The 21,584-nt window shown below is 45.8% G+C and overlaps 1 protein-coding gene across 3 annotated transcripts in view; it reads right to left on the minus strand.

Annotated features, from left to right (window-relative positions):
- The window catches only part of PTPN14 (protein tyrosine phosphatase non-receptor type 14), a 195,748-nt gene that overhangs the window by 100,469 nt on the left and 73,695 nt on the right, over positions 1-21,584 (minus strand). For 2 of the 3 annotated variants that reach the window (XM_002717512.5, XM_070055315.1), the window contains exons 2-3: positions 17,336-17,663; positions 2,476-2,645 (exon numbers count right to left, since the gene is read on the minus strand). In XM_002717512.5, the coding sequence (XP_002717558.3) occupies positions 2,476-2,645; positions 17,336-17,509 (344 nt within the window). In that variant the 5' untranslated portion in view covers positions 17,510-17,663. Of the gene's footprint in view, positions 1-2,475; positions 2,646-17,335; positions 17,664-19,422; positions 19,596-21,584 lie in introns of those variants that run through there. The other variant, XM_051820557.2, reaches the window with a different exon arrangement.

Consider the following 21,584-nt stretch of genomic DNA (forward strand, 5'->3'; position numbering starts at 1 on the left):
TCATGTCAAGAGCCTTGGGTGGTCACTGATGTCACACATAAGAGTGTTAATTGTTAAATTAACAACAGGAGTCACTGTGCACTAACTTCCCATGCAGGACCTCTATTCTCAATGCGTTGTATTATGAGAGTTAACTGTAAAACTAGCTCTCAAAAAGTTCTTTGTTATGTGTGTGTGTGTGTGTGTGCAAATTGTGGAAATCTTTACTTAGCATAGAGTTGGTCTTCTGTGTACAAAGTTAATTGAAAATGAATCTTAATGGAGAATGGGACTGGGAAGGGGAGAGGGGTGGGAGTGTGGGTGAGAGGGCGGGTATGGTGGAAAGAAGAATAACTACATTCCTAAAGTTGTACTTATGAAATTTGTAGTCCTTAAAAAATAAACTAATAAATTAATTAACCCCAAAAAAAGTCTGTGCTGGAAAATACTTCTTTCTCTCCTAATGAAACTATCTTAAATGAATCAGGCTATTTAAGCAATAAGAAATACTAAAGTAAAAGCAAAGAAGTCCTTTCTAATCCCCATGCTCCATCACCCCCACTGTAACTTCTTAGTCTATACTTCAATTTTTGAGATTTAAACACTTTTGTTTCAGTGTATGACTGTATTTCTGTCTTGTGTTTCCACTTTTATATGGCTTTAGTTATCAAAAGTTACGGTGTTATGTTGAGCCAAATTGCCAAAGCCTTCCCATTCCTTGAACTTCACTTATCGCAGGCCCTCATTCTGTGCACCAGGGTAACAAAGAATCCCCTCCTCACAAAGCAGTCTCCAAATATCTAAAGGCAGCGCCTGTGTCCCTTGCAAAGACCTCATTTTTCCAAGCTTAAATAATCCTTTTTCTTTAATTTCAGACAAGCACAATTTCTGAGTCCCACACCATTGTATCAGCTCTCCCTCAACAACAGGCCTTGTAAGTTTACCTAGAGTAACAACACTCCATCTTCCCTACAACCTGAACTTTTCTCTTTTTTTAATATTTATTTATTTATTTGAAAGGCAGAGAGAGAGAGAGCGATCTTCCACCCACTGGTTCAGGCCAGGAGCTTCATCTGGGTCTCCCACATGGGTACAGGGACCCAAGGACCTGAGCCATCTTTTGCTGCTTTGTCAGGCGCATTAGCAGGGAGGTGGCTTGAACTGGAGTAGTTGGGACTCAAACTAGGACGATATGGAATGCCAGCACTGCAGGCAGTGGCTTTACCCACTACACCACAGCGCCAGCTCCAGAACTTTTCCCAGTGTCCAGTACTTTACAGTCACTGCTTCACCCTTGTTACTCATTGCCTTGCACTTAATGACCCGAAAGCCAAGAATGAACAGCTATGTATCAACCAAATGCTGCATTCCCAGCATTGCGTGAAGTACCCAAGGATTCCGAAGTCAGTGGGAACCTTCTCAGTCTAAGGCGTTAATACTTCCTTGTATACAACAGTAAACATCCAAGTGCTTCAAATGAAAATCACATGAAACACTGAAAACTAGGATTTCTACAACTGAAAAAGAGTTAATATAGCTTCTGTCTGCACATATGCACCTGTGTAACAACTTCTGATGGGAGCCGGGGGGGGGGGGGGGGGGGACAACCAGAAACAATCAGCTAAAAATGTATACAGAAATTTCAACTGCATTCTTATTTCAGAAATTTAAACTCTAAAACTCTACACGAGTGATCAGCGAGCAGACAGTGCTCCTCCTTCTAAGCATGTCACTGGCTGAGCTGCCCAAGCTCTCTGAATGCCATGGCCCAATTAAAAGGTGCAAAGAGGAGGAGAATGTATGTTATTCCCTTTCCTACTGGAAATACCCATTGGATGGGGAGACTCACCAGGTATTGTAATGGAAAACTAGTGATGAGTGAACTGTACAACACAGAGATGGACGTGGTTTCATTCACTGAGTCACAGACTATCAGAACTTTGTGAACTCATCAATTCTCTGGTTTTACAGATAAGAGGGGAAACTCTCATTTCAAAGGTACAGCAGGGTGGGAGCCGTACCCTGGTCTCCTCTCTCCTATGGTCTTCCTGTCTCCTCTTATTTAAGTCGCGACAACCAAAACTCTTGCCTTCTCAACATTTTCCTCCTTCACTTTAGGTACCCTCACTATCTCAAATCCAAAGTCTGCTACTTCATTCTGTTTGGAGACATTCAAGGAAGCAAGTGGACAGAACATTCCTGGGTGGTTTCTTTCTTTCTAAATTCTAGCATTTTAATATTACTCCATCTCCAACTGATACTTCATGACTGTGAGACTCTTGACTGGCTCAGTATCACTACTGCCTTACTGGCTACACAGATTCCACCGAAATGGGAAAGCTGCAAAGCTACAAGGAAACAGTTCCCAACTACCCCACCCTCTCCGCACTACACACAGACACACCCCTCCCTCAACCAGCTCATCTGCTTCAGTGGAAGGCTCACAGTTAGTCCACACCTGCAGATGGAATGCAGGGGGGTGGGGACTGCACCTACCTTGTGGCCTCTTGCTGAAGCCATGACACATTTGGCACATAGAACATGACTCCGAAGAATAGCAGAGGCTCATTAGCAAATTTGTCCAGATGTTTCTTCAGGGGTTTCTCCAGCTCCACCCATCGTGCTTGCTGGCTCTTGCTGAGAAACCAAAGGCCGAAGTAATGCGTCTAGATGAAAGGATAAAATAGCATCAGTTCATTCTCACCGCAAGCACCCCAAGACCACACAGCAAACAGCATCCTAGTGTTTCTGGTTCCCCGGCCCCTACACAAGGATCTAGCTTTTACTATCTTTGGGATAATTTAAAAAGAAAAATCACTGTATCCACAACACTAGACCCACACCATGCCATACCCAACACTCAGTAGTCCTACCCCCTGCTAATGTCTACGCATGTGGGCCCTGATGCATCTACATCAGGTAAAGGGAGTTGTGTGTGCAGGGTGAGGATGGAGCTGACCTGCTCCTAACATCGGAAGGCCGGCTTTGCTCTGTGCCTTCTGAATGCCTCATGCTGTCACATGCAACAAGCTGGCAAGGGCCAACACAGTTCTCACACCTGCTGCAAAGAAACGTACTACTAACCCCCTAAGACAAAACGTTCTGCCAGCTGAACGCCTCTGTTCTACAGAGTGTTTTCATGCAGTACCAGATTTCAACAGGAAACTTATTTACTCTTTTGGAGTTTTAATGAAGCACTTTAAAATCGCCCTCCACCACGTTATTATACATGAGCTGCCGCAAATCTCTCCTGGTATCAAGCTCAGAGATTGGAAGGATCTCCTCTTCACAGCTGCCACAGGAGCCCCTGATGGCTGCTCTTGGCAAATTATGGTGGGATTTGATAGATGAAAGTGAGAGTCTCACTCTCAGACTTGAAGCTTCAACCAGTTCAGTTTTGAACAACATGCTAAATGATTAAAACAGGTACTTTTATGCACCCAATCCCATCTTTATATTAATTCATGCTTGGGATTTCAGGATTAGCACAACAATCATAGAAAAAAAACACATCATTGCTTTTGAAGATTCTTTTATATTTCAATTATAGCCTAGGATGGTTTACAGCACCCCTGGGAACCTGCCTTCAAAAGAACGTCAGCACTACAATGTTTAATTTCCAAAGATATTCTTACATTGATGTTCCTACTCCAACTGCTGTAACCCGGATCAACCCGGGCCTTGACCCAGAGGCGCTGATGAAGCCGGGACTCGAATGCCCCAGAAAACTAGAGGCATGCCTGCCCACACGAAGCTGCATACCCAACGCTCTCATGCATGTTTTAAATGGATTTATTTGCAGGTGGGGGCAACAATTTGATCGGTTTTTCTCCATGAAGTTCCAACAAGGGACAAGTTCACATGAGAAATCTGTGTATTTCTCAAATATTTCTATCAACTTCGAACAAACTGGCTTAAGTGAATTGACAATATTGTGCATTTCCTGGCTTCAGTGAGCCCGCCAGTCGTTCCGATGTGAGTGAAGAAATTGAGGAAATGTGGTTGAAGGGAAAGAAAACAGGCTTTGGTGCTAAGTCACCTCCCAGCTTTGGTGCTCACGGGTCTCAGTAACTTCACACTGAGCCCCCTCGACTGTCAGAGCTCTCTCATCTGTAAAATGGGATGATGAACACAACGTTCACCCACAGGGTGTAAGAGGACGTCTGTCAGCCACGCCTGTGGTAAGCGGGTGCTCACAGATGTCACTGCTGCTGTGGGAGTTACCACGCCAGCGTCATCACTAGCACATGACAGCAAGCAAACCCCAAGAGTCTCTGTCAGCAGGGCTGGCATCTCTATACAGCACAGAATTAGGACACAAAGGTTATCTGGAAGCAAACCAGAAAAACGCAGACAAAAGTAGAAGCTGGACCATCTATAAATAAAAAATTTCAAAGGTATAAGAAAAACTAATCACAAAGCAGTACCTCACGGAAGATCTTCTAGCGAGTCTCATTTACCAGTATTTACGGGGTCCCCAGACACACTCTGACGCTCTCCTGCAGGTCTATGATACAGGCTTAGGCTAACCTTAAAATGAGGTAATGTGGGTACTTATTTTAGCAAACTTAACTGAGAAGGCTCCAAGGCAGGTCTACGTTACACCGAATTCCTCCAGGGAGCACAGCACTGCCAATGAGCATCCCACCGTATCTGGGATGACTAGCACTTAGGCTGCATGGATCAATGAGTTATATGTAAACTGTGATTGCCGTGTTGTTGTCAGTATGGATAAGGAAGGAAGAGCAAGCTCCACAACTGCTTACCTAGCTAACCCTGACGTGTTATCTCTCACTAACTGTCATTTTGACATCTGGGGGATATTTTTATGGTTCATACTCAAATCATAATATTTGCCCAAATTAGTAACACTCAAATTATAAAGGGGTCACATTAACATCTACACTTTTTGACAACTAACTTTGCAAAAAAACAATTAAAAATGTTATTGCCTCTGTGCCTTGAAGGCTAGTAGTTTAAATTTCCTTTTCACATTCCCACCCATACAGATACTTAAACACAACCTGACATCCCTCCGCACAAAACATACATAGAGAAAGAATGGGGTACACACACTTCCATACACATGCATGCATACAACAGATGTGCACACACATACATGTTGAAAAGGAGTATACTGAAGTACAACAGAAATCACAGAAGTATCTTGAATGACAGTTAACATTACACAGTGCTAAAGTAGACTGCAAACCACCTCGAATGGGAAAGCCTAATCTGTGGCATCAGATTATAGATTGCTACAATATAGCATTTTCCAGAGGACATAGTATTACAGAGTGACTCTCCATGCAGTTACAACTACTCAAGAAATGGGGTTTCCAGCCCAGGGCAGAACTAAGAGAGGTAATCGAGAGGGCACATCCATCCTAATTTTAGAGGGGCTGAGTCCGGTCGTCCAGCAGGAAGGAGAAACCATTCCTGAGCTCGCTGCCATCCCCACACCGGATTATGAATCCATCCCCAAAGCAGTTTTCTTGTTGAGCTCTACCCTTGCTCTGTGGTGTAAAGTTACTGAACTCCAAGTTCCTACACTGCCCTGCCCAAGCACACAACGCAGCCCACACTCACTCTGCCGCATCTACACGGTGCCATGCAGGAAGCAGAAATCGGAGCCTGAAGTCTCACGGCATCTAACATGTGCACCCGTCAACTTCCTGTGCACTGTCCAAGGAACCATTAATCCTGTGGAGACCAGCCGAGACCATGCTGGGCCTCTTCCTAACTGATCTACCAACTTAAACTGTGGCTTGGTTCTGGAAGCCAAGCCTCACTGCTAAACACTGCCACATGGTTGAAGAGAAGGTGGTAGATGATTCCAAGCAGAATGCAGCGCCTGCATGACCCATGACATGCATCATGTGAGTAAACAGCCAATTGTCAGCCAGGCCCATCTAATGCTCACAGCTCTGGGGCCATAGGTTCTGCAACGAGTTTATTGCAATGATGAGAAAAGACGGCTGATAACTAGTTTCCAGAGAGAGGAGCCACCTCTTTGAACCAATTACTGAGGCCACACCACAGTGAAACAGTATAGGGAGAGCCAAAGTAAAATGTCATTTTTTAATGTGAATAGTTTCCTGACTTCCTTGGTTTGGGACTTTACATTTTAACAGAGGAGGCACAAATGTAGGCTGCACTCAAAAATCCATTAGTTTCTTCTTTGGCAAATTGGTGTACAAATATTTTAGTTTTAAAGTGCTACTGTCTGGATATTATGAAAAGATACTTGGGGGCTGGCACTGTGGCGTAGCAGGTAAGGCTATTGCCTGAAGTGCCAGCATTCCATATGTGTGCCAGTTGAGAGTGCTGGCTGCTCCGCTTCCGATCCCCCTCTCTGCTAGAAGACGGCCCAGTCCTGGGCCCCTGCACCTGCACGGGAGACCCAGAAGTAGTTCCTGGTTCCTAGCTTCAGACTGGCACAGCTCTGGCCATTACAGTCAATTGGGGAAGGAACCAGCAGATGGAACACCTCTCTCTCTCTCTCTCTCTATGCCTCTCCTTTTCTCTCTATGTGTAACTCTTTCAAATAAGTAAATAAAAACTTTAAAAAAAGAGAGAGAGGCCGGCACCGTGGCTCAGTAGGCTAATCCTCTGCCTGGCGGCGCCGGCACACCGGGTTCTAGTCCCGGTCGGGGCGCCGGATTCTGTCCCGGTTGCCCCTCTTCCAGGCCAGCTCTCTGCTATGGCCCAGGAGTGCAGTGGAGGATGGCCCAAGTACTTGTGCCCTGCACTCGCATGGAAGACCAGGAGAAGCACCTGGCTCCTGGCTTCGGATCAGCGCGATGCGCCGGCCGCAGCGCACCAGCCGCGGCGGCCATTGGAGGGTGAACCAATGGCAAAAAGGAAGACCTTTCTCTCTGTCTCTCTCTCTCTCTCACTGTCCACTCTGCCTGTCAAAAATAAAAAATAAAAATAAAAAAAATAAAAAGAGAGAGAGAGAGAAAGGATTCTAGAGAATAAAAGCCTTTAAAAATAGTTTGGGGGAGCTGGTCAGGGAGATAAAGAGATATCGAGATCTCTGAAACTTTTGCTCAATTTTGTTGTAAATTTAGAGCTGCAATTTTAAAAAGTCTACTGAAAACTAGTTTGGAGTGTTTTCGATTTCCTTGTTCACTTACTTTAAAGAGATGTATTATCCCGCACATTAACTAATAATAGGAATAGATTTTTGAAAGGTTTCATTTTCCCAATTTTGTGGCCCATGCTTTCATGCTATCTGTAGGCGTTATAGATGCAGTCTTGATCATTACTTAAGATTAAACCCATCATCTTTCTGCAAGCATTTATCATTCATAAGCAGAATTTTAAGTTGTAATAGGTTGCCTTTCTTATGCAGTATTTCCATTGTAAACTAAGAAACAGATTCAGTGTGGCTTCACGTAATGTGCACAGGAGTTACATACAAGCATTAAAAGTCTCACTGAGGCTTGGAAAATAACTGCAAATAATGGCCATAAGCAGACTCTGAACAGCACTTCATGCAATACAATCCAATGGCTTTGGAAAATAAATTACTGCACAGTGGCTGGATAACCTCAAAAAACAACATGTGTGCAATCAAACTCTGTTCTGGTTAGGTCCGGGATTTCCACAACTGATCCATCTATATTCAACAGCTGCACCACCTCCATGCTTCCAGCCAACCTCTTCATAAAAGCACAAGGAAAGAAACTGCAGAGTAACATAGAATTAGGACGCAAATCTCATAGTCAAGAGGACACTTCTGAGGCTGAAGGCCTCGGCACGCACAGGAGGATGAAAACTCACCAGACAGGGAAAAAACCCTAGAAAACAGACACAGAACTCAACTAAAACCACAGGAGTGACACTGAACTAATTAAGAGGTCACATTATATTCTCAACGAAGACAAAGACAAAAAGGGAAGGGACCAGCGCTGTGGCACAGTGGGTTAGTGCCCTGGCCTGAAGCCCCAGCATCCCATTTGGCCGCCGGTTCGAGACCTGGCTGCTCCACTTCCAGTCCAGTTTCCTGCTATGGCCTGGGAAAGCAGTAGAGTGTGGCCCAAGTCCTTGGGCCCCTGTACCCACGGGGGAGACCAGGAAGAAGCTCCTGGCTCCTGGCTTGGGATCGGCACAGCTCTGGCCATTGTGGCCAATTGGGGAGTGAATCATCAGATGGAAGACCCCTCCCTCCCTCCCTCCCTCCCTCTCTCTCTCTCTGTGTAACTCTTTCAAATAAATAAATAAATCTTTTTTTAAAAAGGCAAAGGGAAAAGAATTGAAGACTAGAAATTTCCCCCAGTAGCCTACTCTTCAGTAGATTCCTTAATTTTTTTAAAAGATTTATTTTATTTGGAAGGCAGAGTTTTACAGAAGGAGAGAAGAAGAAACAGAGAGCAGTCTTCACTCTCCAAACAGCAGCAATGGCTGGAGCTAGGCTGGTCCAAAGCCACAAACCAGGAGCTTCTTCCAGGTCTCTTGGGTGCAGGGGCTCAAGAATCTGGGCCATCTTCCACTGCTTTCCCAGGCACATTAGCAGGGAGCTGGATCGAAGTGGAGCAGCCAGGATTTGAACCAAGGCCTGTACGTGATGCCAGTATCACAGGTGGCAGCTTTACCCATTATGCTACAATGCTGGCCCCAGATTCTTCATTTTTTTAAAAAATTAATGAATTTATTTTTTAAATAATACAAATTTCCTACGTACAACTTTAGGAATATAGTTATTCTTCCCATCCCTCTTCCTCCTCCTCCTTCCCTTCCCAGTCCCACTCTCCATTAAGATTCATTTTCAATTAACTTTGTACACAGAGATTCTTCATTTTTAAGATTTATTTATTTGAAAGGCAGAGTTACAGAGAGAGAGAAGGAGAGACAGAGAGAGATTGTCTACCAGCTGGTTCATTCTCAAAAAGGCCACAATAGCCAGGGTTGGACTAGGCTGAAGCCAGGAGCTTCATCTGGATCTCCCGCGTGCATATAGGAGCCCAGGCACTTGGGCTATCTTCCAAGGCTTTCCCAAGTGTATCATCAGGGAGCTGGGTGGGAAGTAGAGCAATGAGGACTCAAACCAGCAAACAGATGGGATAATGGGGTCCAGAGGCAGCTTAACCTGCTATGCCACATCAGCGACCCCTCAGATTTTAATCTGTGTTGCTTATTTTAGTTCTCTACAAATAGACACATATATGGATATGGTTAAGCAAGCTATAAATACCTTCATTATCACCTGAGAGGCCAGAATATAAGCTGTTCTAGTTAATAAAGTGCTCCTCAAATCCCACATGATTTACAAATCTCCAAAAGATTAGCAAATAAATCAAACTCCAGAACCACCCTTAATGTAAGTTAATCTTATTTGATAATAGGAAATGCACATTAAGCTTCTCTGTCTTTATCATTTCTAGCCATAATGAAAAGAGTAAAATGTGGAAAACTACTGTTGCTGATATCTTGGGATAAAACAGCTTTTAGAAAAGATGAGGGATCTGGTTGTGGTGCTGCCACCTCCAACACTTGCACCCCATGTAAACACTGGTTCAAGTCCCAGCTGCTCCATTTCCAATCCAGATTCCTGCTAGTGCACCTGGGAAAGCATCGGAAGATGGCCCTAATACTTGGGCCCTCGCCACCCACATGGGAGTCCCGGATGGAGTTCCCGGCTCCCAGCTTTGGTCTGGGCCGGCTCCAGCCATTGTGGCCATTTGGGAAATAAGCCAGTGGATGCAAGGCATCTGCGACTTCCCTTCTCTGTAATTCTGCCTTTCAAGTACATAAACAAATCTTTAAAAAAGAAATAAAATATGAATTTGCAAAAGAAAAAGGGGCTGTATAAGAGGAAACCACCCACCCTATGAAATGACTAAATCTGTTTTATTTATTTAGCCTCCTTGAAAAATCAGGGGTCTTAGTTTAGCTTTAGGAGAATGATCAAATTCACGACTCTCGAGGGATGTCCCATTGGATCTCTCTCTCAAAGAGAGGTTAGCAAGGAAATGAAAGAATATCTCAGAAACATTTGTTAAAAACACTAAGTGGAGAAAGGATGAGTGATTTAAGCTTAGAGTGAAGTTTATGTTTAAAGGAAATCATTCTAGCATATTTTCATATTTTATTGGAATTCACTGCTACTATTAAAGAGGCCCCTGTGAGCCCATGTGTAATTTTCAATCTTCTAGAAGCTAACTTTAAACAGTACCAAAAGGTGGAGGCAGGCATTTGGCCTGACATCTGGGATCCTGGTTGGGACGCCTCCACCCACATAGGAGACTTGAACTGAGCTGCCAGCTCCCAGCTTTGGCCCGGCCCAGCCACGGCTGCTGTGTGCATAGGAGACTGAATCACCCAATGCAGCACTCTCACTCTCTTTCTCTCCCTGTCTCCCTCTCTCAGCCTCTCAGATAAATAAACAGGGTTGGGCATTTGGCACTGCAATTTGGACATCCTTTGGGACAACCATATCTCAAATCAGACTACGTTAGTTCAATTTCCAGTTCTGCTCCTGATTCTAGCTTGCTAGGAGGCAGCAGGTGATGGCTCAGGTAGCTGGGTCCCTGCCACCCATGTGGGAAGAAAGGGCTGAGTACCCAGCTACCAGCTTCAGCCCAGCCTAGTCCCAGCTGTTGTGGGCATTTGGGCTGTGAATGAGTAGACAGAAGTTCTCTGGCTGTCTCCGTCTTTCAAATAGATAAAATATCATAACAAATGCCATTCTGAATATCAATATAAAATGATCAATTATCTACACTCTATATAAAAAATAAGGCACTAGTATGATGTGATTTTATTGCCTATCTCAGTTCAAATCAATCACAATTCAAGTGTTCAACAGCCACATGTGGCCACCATATTAGACAACACAATTGTTCAAGGAATTCAAAAGCTCTAATAATTAAAGCCATCTAGAAATGGAACAAGCAAACTTATAAAAGTGTGAGAGCTCAGTCTCTGGAAGTCTCACAGCCATCTCTGGATAGCCTTGCCGAGAGCTTTCCCAGGCCAGGCACGATGAGACTGTAACGTCTCAAAGTTAACTCTCAAGGCTCCCAACACCACATGCAAGTTGCTACTTCCCCTTCTCCATTTTACAGATGAGAGAGCTACCATACAGGGTAGTTGCGCAGAGCTAGTAAGTGGCAGAGCCAGAAATCAAACTGACAAGCTGGTCCAAAGTCACATTTCTAGCCACTAAACTCTGCTGCTTCTCCATGTGCTTACTTTTTAATCTATTTTTTTAAAGGTTTATTTATTTATTTGAAAGTCAGAGTTACACAGAGAGAGGAGAAGTAGAGAGAGAGAGGTCTTCCATCCGATGACTCACTCCCCAATTGGCTGCAACGGCCAGAGCTGCGCCGATCCAAAGCCAGGAGCCAGGAGCTTCTTCTTGGTCTCCCACCCGAGTGCAGGGGCCCAAGGATTTGGGCCATCCTCTACTGCTTTCCCAGGCCATAGCAGAGAGCTGGATTGGAAGTGGAGCAGCCGAAACTAGAACCGGTGCCCATATGGGATGCCAGCACTTCAGGCCAGGGCATTAACCCACTGTGCCACAGCACCAGCCCCTGTACTTACTTTTAAAATATGCAAATGAGTCGTGGTTTTAGCTTAATTGAGACAGGAACTGCAAAGTGGTCTGATCTAAGCTAAAAGCAGAACAGTTCCATTTTATACCTCGACGTTCCACCTCAAGTTTTATGTGGGTCAGGGGGAAAGGATTAAACTCCCTGATCCAGATACACTGTACCTATGTGATCACTTGGCAGCCCAGAGACTGGTCTCCCCATCTGTAAGAGGAGGGCAGTGAGAGCAGCCATCTCAAAGGCTTGTTACGAGAATTAAGTCAACTGCTGAAGATTGGGTATCTCTAACCCAGAAATCTGAAATCCTCCAGAATCAGAAACTTTTTGAATATCAACCTACCAGCAAGAAGCAGGAAATTTCACACCATGAATTGTTATTTTAGGAACAAAATTATTTAAAATACTGTATAAAGTTCCTTCAGGCTATGTGTATAAGGTATATAGGAAACCTAAATGAACTTCACATTTAGACTTGGGTCCCATCCCCAAGATATCTCATGATGTATATGCAAATATTTCAAAACCTGAGACACCTGTGGATTTTCAGATAAGGGACACTCCACCTGGAAACTGCTCAGTGCAGTGAATGTGACATTAAAGGGGGCAATTGTTTTCATTCTTCTTTGTGACATATTTCAGAAACGCTGCTCCACAGATCTACTTAAAACTCCCTACCAGGTCACATCAAAACCAGAGTCTAGCCAGTCTGCAGACTCCCAGCCGATACCACTGACCCTGGTTGTGAGCCCTCCACATACATTTTTTCCTGAACAAGTCGTATCCTTTCCTGTTTCTGCACCATGGCCCCAGCAGTTCCCTTTGCTTTCTTCCTTATATGCCCTCTTCTCCAACTCTAGGGTTTATGGAATCAGGAACCCTTTCCTATACAGCCCCCAGAGCCTGACTGCTTGGTAACTACACAACCAGGCCTGGTCTCTTCCGAACGCAAGTGAAATGGCAGCACACCAGTGCACTCCAAACAGAATGGATCCTGGAAAACTCAACCAACCGTTCAGCTACACACCATGACACGCTCATTCAAACCCATGGAATGTACAATCACAAATGTGAGCCCTAATGTAAAATAGGACTTTGGGTGATACTAATTGTGCTAGGCTACTTAGTTGGGGGATGCTGACAGCAGGGAAGGCGGGTACATTTGGGAGAAGACCATAGTATATGGGAAACTGCTGTAATTTCCTCTCAAGTTTGCTGTGAATCGAAATCTGCTCTAAAAAAATAAAATCTTTAAAATAAATCTACTTTTAAATTATCTAATAAAGTTAAATCTAAATTACTTTTAGGACCAGCATGGTAGCATAGTAGGGTAAGCTGCTGCCTGCAACACTGGATCCTATATCAGAGTGCCAGTTGGAGCCCCAGCTGCTCCACTTCCAATTCAGCTCCCTGTTAATGCACCTGGGAAAGCAGAAGTTGGCCCAAGTACTTGGGTATCTGCAACCCACATGGGAGATGCACATGGAGTTCCTGGCTCCTAGTTTCCTGGCTCCTAGTCTGGCGCAGCCTCAATCATCTTGGCCATTTAGAAATTGAACCAACGGATGGAAGATCTCTCTCTCTCTGTCTCTCCAACTCCCTCTAACACTCTGCCTTTCAAATAAATGAATCTTTTCAATAAATCTTTTAAAAATTATTGCTAAGTATATTGTATACCCTTTCCTAATATAAAGCTGTTGTAGAATCTAGGATATGCCTAAGGTACTTCTAATGCCTTTTAATTACTTCTAATGAAGTCAAATATTCACCATCTTCAAGTTTCCAAGACTACATAAGGGCTAGATATTTTGCTATATTTAAAAAAAATTTTTTTTAATTTGTTAGACAGTGAGAGAGACAGAGAGAAAGGTCTTCCTTCCACTGGTTCACCCCCTAAATGCCCGCCACGGCTGGCACTGCACCGATCTGAAGCCAGGAGCCAGGTGCTTCCTCCTGGTCTCCCATGCGGGTGCAGGGGCCCAAGCACTTGGACCATCCTCCACTGCCTTCTCGGGCCACAGCAGAGAGCTGGATTGGAAGAGGAGCAACCGGGACTAGAACCGGTGCCCATATGGGATGCTGGTGCCGCAGGCGGAGGATTAACCAAGTGAGCCACGGCCCCGGCCAAACATTTTGCTGTATTTTAAATTGATTCTTACCTTCCCTTAGAAAACACCATCAATTGTGTTTGGAAAATGATCCAAATACAAAGTTAAGGTGTGAAGAACCGACCCTGCATTCATAACATTCTACTTCTGCTGTCGAGGTGGGTATGAGCAAATGAACAGCAAAATACAAGATCACTTCATTGCAGCTTTTAATTCAAAAGTATCTACAGGAGGGATTCAAAAAAGGTCACATCTTCAAGGGTATCAGCATAAAATTCTAAAATAAAGTGATTTTCTTTTTCTTTTTTAAGGTTTATTTATTTATTTGAAAGAGTTGCAAAGGTGTGTGTGGGGGGGAATATCTCCCATCTGCTAGTTCACTCCCCAGATGGCTGCAATGGAGTGGGGCCCAGCTGAAGCCAGGAGCCAGGAGCCAGGAACTTCTTCCAGGTCTCCCAAGTGGGTGCAGGCACTTGGGCCATCTTCTACTGCTCTTCCAGGCCATTAGCAGGGAGCTGGATCAGAAGTGGAGCAGCTGGGACACGAAGTAGCACCCATGTAGGAGACAGGCATTGCAGGTAGCAGCTTAACCAGAAAACCCCAAAAGTGGTTTTCTCTAACGTGGATGAACCCACTAGGCTGTGTCAAAATAAAGTCAGGGCTGGTGCCGCGGCTCACTTGGCTAATCCTCCGCCTGCAGCGCCGGCACCCCGGGTTCTAGTCCCGGTAGGGGTGCCGGATTCTGTCCCAGTTGCTCCTCTTCCAGGCCAGCTCTCTGCTGTGGCCCGGGAGTGCAGTGGAGGATGGCCCAAGTGCTTGGGCTCTGCACCCGCATGGGAGACCAGGAGGAAGCACCTGGCTCCTGACCTGAGCATCAGCACATCAATCACACAAAGCACACTTGACAGCAGAACCGGGACTGCCCTGCCCTGACCTCCGTGGCAACGTGTTTGTGGGATAATCTGGGATTGACTTTTGCCCTCTCACAGAGAGAAACAATGGTCTCCTAGAATCATTACCTTACCCATCCTCAGACACCACCTACCTTCCACCAAACACTCTGGCTTTACCTGGGGATCCAGGTAGGCCTGCTCTGTCCCCAGGAATGGAGGCTGTTTTTCTGTACCCTTGGATCTTTGAAAACCCAGCCCCCTATGCTAAAGATGACTTTGCCTTTTTTCCTACGCACTGCACTGCCAGGTACAGTTCGAGCCTCTTTCTTGTTAACAGTGAGATCTTGTTCACCTTTTGTGGAAGTCGCTCTCCTGGGCTGCAGTGTCCAGTGGGCTGGACTGCACTCTGCACAACTCCAAAGTGAGCCACTCCCCGTCTCAGCTGTCCCTGCACTCTGTCAGCAGAGATCCCATCCAGTCTTCACCATTTATTCAAATGCTAGATCCCCGGCCATTCTGTGTGTGTGCTGTAGACACAACCGCACCTCGTTTATCTTCATTTCACCAAGAACTAAAACAGGCCCAAAATAGTTGTTCAACATTTTCTCTAACAACCACCAAAAAAACTGCTTAAGACTCTTCAATTTGAACAGTTATAAATTATTACACATAGCAGTACACATTTTCCATAGAGTATCTTTTTCAATGTTTCTTATAGCCCTGTATGGTAAGAGTCATTATCCCCACTTCACAGATGGGAAAACTAATGCCCAGAGAGCTTTTAGGACCTTTTCCGAGGTCATCCAGCAGGTAAGGGACCAAACCACAATCTGAACTCGAGTCCGAGACTCAAAAGCCTGCACTGAGCAACTACATACCACATGCAATGCTGCCTGCAATACACGTGGAGAACACTGACGCGAGTAGTGGAAGCACTCCGAAGCTAACCCACGGCATACCTTTTTAAACGTTCCATAGCCATTTTACAAGGATTAGGTAAGTGCTGCCCAACAAGCGGCAGTATTCAGGTTTCTCTTTTATGCTCATGCCCCTCCTACGCATGGACGTGTTTCAACAGGAAGGTGCTTGCCCGGCAGTGAAGACACTAATTGAGGATGCCCACTTCCCACATGGGGCTTGAGGATGCTCACTTCCCATGGGCTCAAGTCTCGGCTCTGTTTCCGATGCCAGCTTCCTGCTAATGTGCACTCTGACAGGCAGTAGTAGCTCAAGTACTTGGTTCCCTGCCACACACGTGGGAGAACTAAATTGAATTCCAGGTTCCTAGCTTTGGCCTGGCCTGTTAAAGGCATTTGGGACACAAATTCAGCAGATAGAAGATAATCTCTCTGTCTCTCTGTCCATTTCAAATAAATAACATAAATAATGCGTTTAAAGTTCAAACTTAGGCCGGCACCGTGGCTCACTAAGCTAATCTTCTGCCTTGCAGCGCCGGCACACCCGGTTCTAGTCCCGGTCGGGGCGCCGGATTCTGTCCTGGTTGCCCCTCTTCCAGGCCTGCACCCGCATGGAAGACCAGGAGAAGCACCTGGCTCCTGGCTTCGGATCAGCGCGATGCGCAGACCGCAGCGCACCGGCCGTGGAGGCCATTGGAGGGTGAACCAACAGCAAAAGGAAGACCTTTCTCTCTGTCTCTCTCTCTCACTGTCCACTCTGTCAAAAAAAAAAAAAAAAAAAAAAGTTTAAACTTAGAAAAATTTTAAAATAAATAGATACATGTGCACCCTCAAGTGCTAGAAAAGTACAAAACACAGCCAGCAACCAATCAATAAAGTCCCAAGTCTGCTACCAAGCTGTGCATGCTGCTGCCCAGGGTCGTCAGCCACTCAGGAAAGTACTTGCGACCAGCACGCAAACACCAGGAGCAGCAGGAGACGCAGGCATTCAGGGGAAGCCGTCCCCGCGGAAGCCAGCCAGCCAGCCCTTTGTGCAGGTGCAGAGAGACCACACACAACCACTTCCCACAGCAACTGCCAGCCCTCTGTTGTCCCCTGAGACTGGGCAGTACTCGCTTGACCCCGGGAGCAGCCACAGCTGAGGACAGCTACACAGGATTTCCTCCTGTCCAGGAGCACTTGAGATTCTGGGGGACTGACATCCTTCAATCATTACGCCCTACCCACGCGCCGGCCAACTCGTCAGGTGGCTCTCTCAGCACAAAGCTGACACGTGGATTTCTCATGAGAGTCTAGTGTCTGGAATGTCTGTTAGATTGAAGAAAGCAGGGCTTGCTTGTCACAGATGACACATAGCACAGTGTCTCTTCTCAGGAGTGCCCACGCTCCTGGCCAAGTGCCCCCTGGGGTCCGTGGACGCCCACGGCAGTGTCATGCAGGCCCGGGAAGAGAGGGCCGGGGGTATCACCACGACCAGAATCCTTGCTTTACAATTTCCCACAAAAAACACCTCCCAGGGCACACCCACTTCACATGCTTTTCCTCGGCTTTTTTCTTACCAAAGAAAACAGAGAAACAAACAAACCAAAAGCAGCTGCAGTCATGCCGCTTGCAGGCATTGTCTCCTTGACAAATCCCCGGAAAACCAATACCAGCTACCCACCCCACTGCTTTCAAGAAAAGAAAACTTATGCTGGTGCAGAGAGGGGCTCATTTTCAATTCCCCCAAAACCTCCTTCCCACCACCCTGGGCAAGCTCCAGGTGATACCCTTGCTTCTCCATCCACTGCAGAACAAGAGGACACATCACTTCCTCCGAAAAACAAGGCAGGTGCCAGAACCTGGGGCGTTTCCCTTCATGGACCCCTCTCCCTCTCTCTTACCTCCCGCAACTCCAGCCTCTGGGCCACGGCCTCCAGGCACTCCTGCCCCGTGCTTTCCACCGACAGCGTGCACTCGATAACGTTGCTGTCCAGCAGGCGGATCCGGGTGACAAAGCAGTTCTTGCTCAGGACATTGTAGCGCCGAGTCCGGCGGAGCTTCAGGCCGAAAGGCATGGCTCTGTGGCCCTCGGAGGCCACCCTCCTATCCCGGCCCACGCGCCCCTGAGATGGCCTTAGCAGGTTTGTGGTGGGGTGATCACACTACCGCCTGTGCTCCTCCAGGTTGGGAAGAAGGTGTCCATGCCCAGTGTGGCCCTCCAGAAGACGGCTGCAGATGGAAAAGAGACGGCAGAGTCACAGGCTGGAAGGGAGGTCGGCGACAGAATGGTACACATCATTCACACACACAAGCTTTCGCCCGCCAATACACGAGCAGATTCAAGAACCTGCAACCTGAGAAGCCCATGTACTTCATCACATAAGGATGACATAGAGGGGGCTGGTGCTATGGCGCAGTGGGTTAAAGACCTGGCCTGAAGTGCCAGTATCCCATATGGGCACCGGTTCTAGTCCTGGCTGCTCCTCTTCCGATCCAGCTCTCTGCTATGGCCTGGGAAAGCAATGGAAGATGGCCCAAGTCCTTGGGCCCCTGCACCCATGTGGGAGACCTGGAAGAAGCTCCTGGCTCCTGGCTTCGGATTGACACAGCCCCGGCCGTTGCGGCCATCTGGGCAGTGACCAGTGGATGGAAGACTTCTGTCTCTACCTCTCTATATAACTCTTTCAAATAAATAAAATAAATCTAAAAAAAAATGGATGACAGAGAAAGCCACCTTACAGTTGAAGAAACGGAGGCCCAGAGAGATTCAATAACTCATCCATGGATGGACGCACAGTATAAACAGCACAGCAAAAATTCAAACCAAGGTCCATGCAACTTCAATTCACATACTTTAATAAGCATAGAAAATGAGGGTACTTCAAAAAGTTCATACAAATGGAACTAAAATGCATGATTACTTTGGTGCAAAGAATTTTGAAATTTATGCAGTTTTATCATTATATGATTTTCTATCAATTTTTGGAGACCCTGAATATACATGGGTTTCAAAAAAATTTTTTTTCAAAGATTTATTTACTTTAAAGACAGAGTTACAGAGAAATAGAAATCTTCCATCAGCTGCTTCACTCCCCAGATGGTCACAACAGCCAGCATTGGGCCAGGCTGAAGCTAGGAGCCAGGAGCTTCATCCTGTTCTCTCATGTAGAGGCAGGGGCCCAAACGCTCAAGCCATCTTCAGCAGCTTTTCCCAGGACATTAGCAGGGAGCTAGATCAGAGGTGAAGCAGCTAGGACACGAACCCACAAGCTTACAGGATGCTGGCATCACAGGCAGTGGCTTTATCCGCTGGACCACAGCACCGGCCCCACAATAAACATATTCTGAATTCCATTTTCCAGAAACTTTTTGAAGTATCTTTGTACTGTCTCCTCAAAAAAAACACTAGCAGTGGAACTCAGCATCAAAGCACATATTCTGTCATTTCAATCTCATGAACAACCCTATGGTTTAATTTCCCTATACCTATTTTAAAATAAACAAAATGAGGTTCAATGATTTAAGCGCTTCAGTATCTGGCTGCCCCTCATTTTCTGCAGTGCTGCCTGTTTTATTGCTCTTACCATCATTAGCTTTAATTTTTAGCTTTCTGTTTTACTTTTAATATTTATATGTGATTATTTACATATTTAGAATGAATGATAATGGTGGAAATACACATCAAATATACTCAGCTACTTCCCACTTTTTTGAAAAATTAAAATATAGGAGTTTGGTAATGTGCTTAAAATCACAACTCTTGTCCTTTTTTCAGCAGATATTTAGACAGTAAAATAAATGCAGAACCACCCTACCATCATTTTGTTCCTTTACAAAATGCTTTATGTAAAAACCCTGTCACCAAATTACAGATAATTTAACTTAGTAATAGCATGAGTTTCTGACACCCTGATGTCCCACCAGATTAACACGATGACATTATTGCCATGGAGAACACAAGAGAAAATAACAACACAAGTTGCTTTACCAGCCCATCCTGAGCCAGCCACACTCCTGCTGGCAGCTCACAAGACTCATCGTTCACAGAAGCCAGCCCCGTCCAGAACGCTTTCCCATCCAGCGTTCTCTTCTCCAGTGAGCCCAAAGGACCAGCCCTTGCTCATCTGATTGCTAACTCGGGCAGATCCACACAGGCCTTCCACCCCTCATCCGCCCGCCCACAGAATTAACCCTGAGATTCCCAACACTTGGACAACAAAGGGGAGGAACTGTGACATGTAGGAATTTTTAAATTAATAAACAGAAGGGCTTCAATATTTATAAGGCACTCCCTGGTGTACCCCAGGCCTCCTGGTGGTTGTCAGGGCATAACCCTACAACACAGCAAAACACACGCCCCAGACTCCCACAGCAGCCTTTGATACTTGCCCTGGGCACATTCCTTAACATGACAGGTATATGTTTTATGATGGCTTAAAATACATATGCTAGAAACTTGGGCTTGCTGAAATATCTCAACATTTCTAAATCACTTAATGTTGGCAGAGTAGCTTGTTTACCTCCAAGGTAGGGCACCCTGATTTCTTGATATGCGCAAAAACCCATTAAAAAAAAAAAACAACAGCAGCAGCAGGAGGTAGGGGGAGTCCAAATTCAAACACACAGCTCTTTGGTGTTCACCACTCTCAAATTCCCTTCAACTTATGGAAGCATAGGGCAGAAGAGGCCAAGATCCACATCCAACATGAGCCAGAGAGCCCCAAACAGAAAAATATTTGCACCGTGGGCACAAGCCACGCTTCTAATCCCTGGCCAGGCACTTTACATCGGGCGTGTCTCACCTTAAACACCTATGAAAGAATGTGGCTGGCTGGGTGCGCGCGTTCTTCCCAGCACAAACAACCTCAACTGCATGTTCTATGGGGTACCATTCGCAAGATATAGCTGGCAAGATAAAAAACCACTGTACAACAATGTACACAGATTCCATACCAAAAAAAAAAAACACATAGAAACTTCAGCTAGAGTATGATCTCAGGGCTACTGGGTAATTCAAAATGTTAAACTTGATAGCTTTTTAAATTGTTTTTGCATTTTTTTTTTAAGTGAAAAGGTTTACTGGAGAAAACCCAGCAGACTGGAGGGAAGGAGCAAGGAAGGAGAGGAGAGGGGAGAGGAGAGGGGAGAGGAGGGGAGGGGAGGGGAGGGGAGGGGAGGGGAGGGGAGGGGAGGGGAGGGGAGGGGAGGCGAGGCGAGGCGAGGCGAGGGGAGGGGAGGGGAGGGGAGGGGAGGGACTGTTTTTGTATTTTACAACAACCTAAAATTATTCTTGCAAATAACCTTATTTTACAGTGCAGCTGCCCCTCAGCATCCATGGGACACTGGTTCTAGGACCCCACACAGATGTGCAGATGCTCCAGCTCCATCCACACAATGGTGCAGAATCTGCATATAACTTGCACACACCCTCCGGCGTATTTCAAATCATCTCTAGATTACTTATAATATCTAATACAATGTAAACACCATGTAAATGGTTGCTGTATCATCTCACTATTTACAAGAAAAAATGTGTACATATTCAGTACATGTGCAATTTTTAATTTCAAGTATGCTTTTAAAATTATTGACTTACGTGACAGGCAAAGAGACACAAAGAGAAAAACAGCTCCCAACTGCTACTTCACTTCCTAAATGCCTGCAACAACTGCGGCCAAAGCCAAGAACCAGAAATGCAATCAGGCCTTCTGTGTGTGGCAGGAACCCAACTACTTCAGCCGTCACGGCTGCGTCTCTGGGTCCGCATCAGCAGGAAGCTGGAGGTAGGAGCATGAGCCAGCTGGTGAACTCAGGTGCTCTAATACAAGACACAAGTGTGTTGACGAAATCGCCTGCCCCCGTTTTGAATATCTTCCTTCAATCCAAAATTGGTTGATTTTGTGGGTGCAGTACCATCAGATATAGAGGGTCAACCGACACAGCACACCTGGAACAACACCTTGACATTCATGGCTAATGGACAATCTGTGCATATACCTCCTAGAAAATGCCTACCTTTGAGGGTTATTTTGAGATTTTTTCTATGAAAGGCAGAACTGGAGAGAAAGGAGAAGAGACAGAGCAAGAGAGAGAGAGATCTTCCATCCACTGGTTCACTCCCCAAATGGCCATAACAGTTGAGGCTGGGCC

This window comes from Oryctolagus cuniculus, chromosome 13 (assembly GCF_964237555.1).
Source record: "Oryctolagus cuniculus chromosome 13, mOryCun1.1, whole genome shotgun sequence".
Classification (NCBI taxonomy): Eukaryota; Metazoa; Chordata; class Mammalia; order Lagomorpha; family Leporidae; genus Oryctolagus; species Oryctolagus cuniculus.